Here is a 5,704-nt window from a genome sequence, read left to right as displayed (position 1 = left end):
TTATTTAATGCATTCTAATGTATTTTCTTTAAAAAAATCAGCAAAATAAAATCACTAGCTGTATATATACATTCTGCACTCGACACACTTGTCGCCACCAAAATTGGAGCCTTAGTTTTAGTTGATATAGGGTACAGTAAATAGACTGAACTCCTGTTGTTGTTTTGACGAAGTGGACTGTATTGAAAAAAATTCTTGAGCTTTTTTATGTCTGGTTTATTTTCAATAATTCTTGTTATTTTTGTAGTTAAGGAAGTTAATACATAGTTGAAAAAATAGTTATACAACCAACTATTGCCCAAATTAAATAACTTAACATAACTCAACATGCCGCCTCTTGAAAGAACCCTATCTTTCAACAAATTAATCGAGAGGTAACGCCACAACCTTAGAAACAGCTCTTTTAAAAATTGCGCCACTAGCACTTTTTACTTTTAATGCTTTGCACTCTGGCTAACATCCATTTCAAAGGCGGCAAATCATCCTCTTTCATTAAGATTAGGTCACCAATTTTGAGAGAAGTTCTAGAAATCTTCCATTTCTTCCGTTCTTGAAGTTCACACACATATTCACAGGACCACCGCTTCCAAATTTCTTGAACGTAATGTTGTAGTCGCTGATACCTTTTTAAGCGTTTTTCATTAATGTTGTGGAAATCTTGATGAAGTAATGCAAATACTGGTTTTCCAATTAAAAAATGTCCAGGAGTCAAAGCATTATAATCTAAAGGATTTGTTGTCATTGCACATAATGGTCGCGAGTTTAAAGCTGCTTCAGCTTGTAGAAGCACTGTGTAAAAATCTTCGAATGTTAACTTAGAGTTTCCTACAACTCTTTTAAGATGCAACTTCATTGATTTTATACTTGCCTCCCAAATACCTCCAAAGTGAGGTGACCTGGGTGGGATAAAATGCCATTGAATATTATCTGAACCAAAGTGATCTCGAATAACATTTTGATTTTTTGAATTTTGCAAAAATAAATACAAATCATGTAACTGATTTGCACCTACAAAATTATCAGAAAAAACACAATGGGGAAGACCACGTCGAGCAGTGAATCTTCGAAATGCTGCAATAAATGCATCTGTTGTCAAATTCGTAACAAGTTCAAAGTGTATTGCTTTAGTGGCTAAATAGATAAACAATGACACGTAAGCCTTGATAAGTTTTGATCCCCTCAATTGAGGATCCTTAATTAAAAAAGAGCTTGCGTAATCTACACCAATTTCATAGAATGCACAAGTCATATTTGTTCTACATGGTGGTAAATCTCCCATTAATGGATTAACTGGATTTGGAAGATTTGCTCTAAAACACTTGATGCATTTATTAACAATTGACCGTGCTAAATTTCTTCAAGAAACTGGCTAAAAGTGTTCTCTCACTGAGGCGAGTAATAATTGAGGTCCACAATGTTGAAGACGTTTGTGTTCATGAACCATTATATACGAAGTTAATGGATGTTTTGAGTTAAGCAGAATAGGATGCTTTTTGAAATAAGAAAACTGAGATTTAGAAATTCTTCCACCTACTCTCAATATATCTTGACTATCTACAAATGGTCTTAATTTTAATAGACTGCTTTTTGAAGAAAGCTGTTTATTATCAGACAAAATTTGTTTTTTATTCTTGTAATTTTCTGATTGATCGATTTTTACAATGATATTAAGGGCATTTTGTAATTCTTCAGTTGTTAAAGAATCTTTAAGCTTATTTTCAGGTCTTTTGCAATTATGTTTGAATCTCAATAAATATGCGACAATTCGTTTGAGTTTTAAAAATGATTTTGTAATTTCAAAAATATTTAAATGTTGATTATTATCAGCATTGTGAGTTACAGCAATTATTGTTTTTGTTGGAACTTTGGATTTAATCTCTTCTTGAGAATCCAACTTGGGTAATTCAGTAATTTCTGGTTGGTAATCGTGTTGTGTTAGAAAGGATGGTCCATGCCACCAAATTGTACAAGACAACAAAATATTTGGCTGAGTGCCTCGCGTGATAATATCAGCTGGGTTGTTGTTAGAGTTAATGTGGAACCAAAAATCCTTATCAGACAAGTTCTGAATATCAGCTACTCGATTAGCTACAAATGTTTTCCATTTATGTGGTGATCCTTTGATCCAACTAAGTGCAATAGTAGAATCTGTGTAATAATATGATTTTTCATACAAGGTGTTTATAAATGTTTCTAGCATCAAGGGTGGCTATGAACTGACATTTGCAGTTAACCTCAAACATGGAGTAAAGTAAGTTTTGAGAAATAAACTGTGTTAGTTGTGATTTAAAACCTGAAAATGAAAAACTTGATCACAAAATCGTAACTGAAACGTCATTGACGTAAGTAACATTATAAAAAAATTCAAGATAGTTATATTCATTATGACAAGAAAGCGGCAAAATAGTGCATGACAGGAATTCCGGAGCCACCTTTGATGCTAGAAACATTTATAAACACCTTGTACTTTTTATTGCTGCAATGTGTAATTTTGTGCATAAGTTGTGCTAACAGTAAAGCTGCACAGAGTTCTAGTCTAGGTAAACTAACCTTATGTAAAGGTGCCACTCTGGATTTACTACACAGTAAATGTGACTGAACTTGATTGTTAAGTGTAATAGATTTTATATATATACAAGCACCATAAGCTCTTTCACTAGCATCACAAAATCCGTGGAGTTCAATTTTAATAGCATTACAAGCAATGATGTGTCGCGGAACCTTAAGATTGTTCAAAACCTTTAACTGTGAATAAATGTTAAACCAAATGTTTTGTAATTTAATGGGAATTTCTTCATCCCAATCTAATTGTAAATCCCATAAAGTTTGAATTAATAACTTAGCCGTTATTACCACTGGGCTTATTAAATCTAATGGATCAAAAATGGAAGCAAGAATGGAAAGAATGCATCTTTTAGTTGAAGATGGTTTATTAGTATTAAAATCCTTGATGGTAAAATGATACCTAATGTTTTATTGTTTTCGTTTTCTCCAATTGTCAAAATTTGTAATTTATCGTCTAATCTTAAGCAAGATGGAAGATCTTGCAATACTAATGGAGTATTTGACAAGAATTTTCTCAGTTCAAATTGTGCATTTGATAAAATATTACAAACATCGTTTCTTATCTGAATGAGTTCATCAAGATCATCTGATCCAGTTAGAAGATCGTCTACATAAAAATCATGAGCAATAACATGGGAAGCTTTAGGATGTGAGTCTTGATGAGTCAAAGCTAATTGCTTTAAACAACGCGTTGCTAAATACGGAGCGCTAGCAGTACCGTATGTGACTGTATCAAGTTCGTAAACCTTTAATTCGTCCATAGGATTAGGACGCCAAGAAATCTTTTGAAATGATGTTTGATGCTAATCAATGAGAATTTGTCGATATATTTGTTCTATGTCGGCATTCAAGATGAATGTATGTAACCTGAATCTTACAATGATTTTAAAAAGATCATCTTGGACTGTGGGCCCTACATGTTGAGCATCATTAAAAGATATGCCACTGGATGTTTTCATAGAAGCATCAAAGACAACTCTAAGTTTTGTGGTTTAAGATGAAGCTCTTAAAACTGGATGATGAGGAATGAAATATGACGCTGAATTGTTTATTTCAGATTCATGCATATGATTCAAAGATTCATATTCTTTCATAAAAGATACATATTGCTCTTTCAATTCATTGTTGCTTGATAATTTGCGTTCAAGATTATAAAAACGTTTTTTAGCAGTAGACTCTGAGTCTCCTAACATATTCAGCTTCTCATTAAAAGGGATCTGTACTATGAATCTACCTGATTTAGTTTGACGATGAGTTTCTGTAAAATGTTTTTTACAATATTTCTCGTTTGGTGATTGCAATTTACCTGTTGTTTGTGGTTCATCTAATTTCCAAAAAGTTTCTAATTGTTTATGTAATGGATCATTTTCTTTTATTGCATGGTATGATTGAGTGAATGTGAAATTTGATCTGTTATTAGGTGTAGGTGTTCTTATTGAACCTGTGACTACCCATCCTAACTGTGTATTGTATAAAATTGATTTGTGATTTCCCATTGAATGAATTTGGCCTTTGAATAATTGCCAAAAAGCATTACTGCCTAACAAAAGTTCGACTGGACGAGATCGATTAAATGATTTATCGGCCAATGTAAAAGTTTCAGGAATGTTGAGATTATTAGTTTTGAATAACTGATTAGGAAGATTTCCTGTAACACTTGGCATTATTAAACAAGAGATATTCATTTTAAAATCAGATATTGTTGATTGGACTTGTGTTACTTCAGAAACTCTGGATACAGCGGTGTTCACACCTCTGACACTATGCTTAACTTTGTTTGTTTTAAGATTAAGACATTTAACTAAAGACTCTGACATAATGTTAGATTGACTACCGTTATCCAAAAGAGCTCTAACTTTATGGGCTTTACCTTTGTCATCTCGAATTTCAACCATGGCTGTGGACAGAAGTTCCTGATCATTAAATAAATTAATATTTATGTTGGTTGAATTGTCAATGTGTAAAAGAGAATTATGTTTTAAATTGCAATGCTTGCAAGTAGAGGCTGATTTACAATTGCTTACTGTATGATGTGGCTTCAAACAATTAATACATAATTTTAAATCTTTTACTACCTTAAATCTTGTTTTTGAATCTGCTGACAAAAATTTGTCACATCTGTATAATTGATGAGGTTGTTTACAATTAGGGCATTTGAATTTATTGTTTAATTGCTGTTGATAAACCGTTGTAATTTTTATGTTCGATTTTTGCTCCTTTTTGCTATCCATTTGTTCAAGATAGTTACATTGCTGTACAATGAAATTGTTGAACTCACTTAATGTGGATAATTCTGATTGACTCTTAAATGAACTAAAGGCTTTTTTTCTTTGATAATCAAATTTTTCTTGTATAATGTGAATGACAATTGCATCCCAATGCTCAATTGGTAAATTTAAACCTTTCAAAGCTCTTAAATGACTGTTGAGTGAATCGTGAATGTTTCGCAATGATGTATGTGAATCCTTTTGCATATTTGGTATTTCCATTATTGATTTTAGATGACTGTTCACTAAAAGAGGTTTGTTTTCAGATCGTGTCTTGAGAATATCCCAAATGACTTTGTAGTTTTCTGAACTAACCTGAATATTATCTATTACTGTCATCGCTGCATTTGTGAGACATCCTTTTAGATAAAAACACTTGTCGCATTCATTGTAATTTGGATTTGAATCCACAATTGATGTAAATGTGTCTTTGAATGACAACCATTTATCGAAAGACCCGTCAAATTTTGGAATGTCAATGGTAGGTAATCTGGCTTTATTAATTGAATTCACTACTTGTGACGATTCTAAAACAACGGCTTTTTCAATATTGAACTGCTCAATGAGTTCTTCTGCTAAAGCAACCGATTCGACAAATTTGTCAAAAAATGAATTGGTTTCTTCTGACGAAATGTTGTAGTTTAATGCCTTTAGTTTTGGCAAAATCTCATTATATTGATGATATGTATAACGGTTCAAAAAACTTCAACTTTATTTTAATTGTACTTGAAATAGCCTTTGTTATTTCTTCATTTTTAATTTTGCTTAAAAAGAAATAAAATGATTGAAGTTGTTCGTCGATTGAACTTCGCTGTACTTCTAAAAGCTTGATATCATCTTTAAAGTTTCGAGACATAATAAGTGTGAATGAC

The 5,704-nt window shown here is 32.1% G+C and overlaps 1 protein-coding gene across 1 annotated transcript; it reads right to left on the bottom strand.

Moving 5' to 3' along the window:
• On the bottom strand, positions 1-3,524 carry LOC148176413 (uncharacterized). Its single transcript, XM_088035099.1, has 7 exons — positions 3,444-3,524; positions 3,070-3,368; positions 2,468-2,911; positions 1,388-2,129; positions 433-1,318; positions 89-352; positions 1-26 (listed from the first exon to the last, which is right to left on the bottom strand). The coding sequence occupies exons 1-7, from the start codon at positions 3,522-3,524 to the stop codon at positions 1-3; spliced, it is 2,742 nt and encodes a 913-aa protein (XP_087891225.1).
• Between the last annotated feature and the right edge of the window lie 2,180 nt (positions 3,525-5,704).

The sequence above is a fragment of the Gnatocerus cornutus genome, chromosome 4, assembly GCF_029298725.1.
Source record: "Gnatocerus cornutus isolate USDA-ARS CGAHR chromosome 4, icGnaCorn1.1, whole genome shotgun sequence".
In the NCBI taxonomy this organism is placed as follows: Eukaryota; Metazoa; Arthropoda; class Insecta; order Coleoptera; family Tenebrionidae; genus Gnatocerus; species Gnatocerus cornutus.
This window is presented reverse-complemented; position numbering and strand designations above follow the sequence as displayed.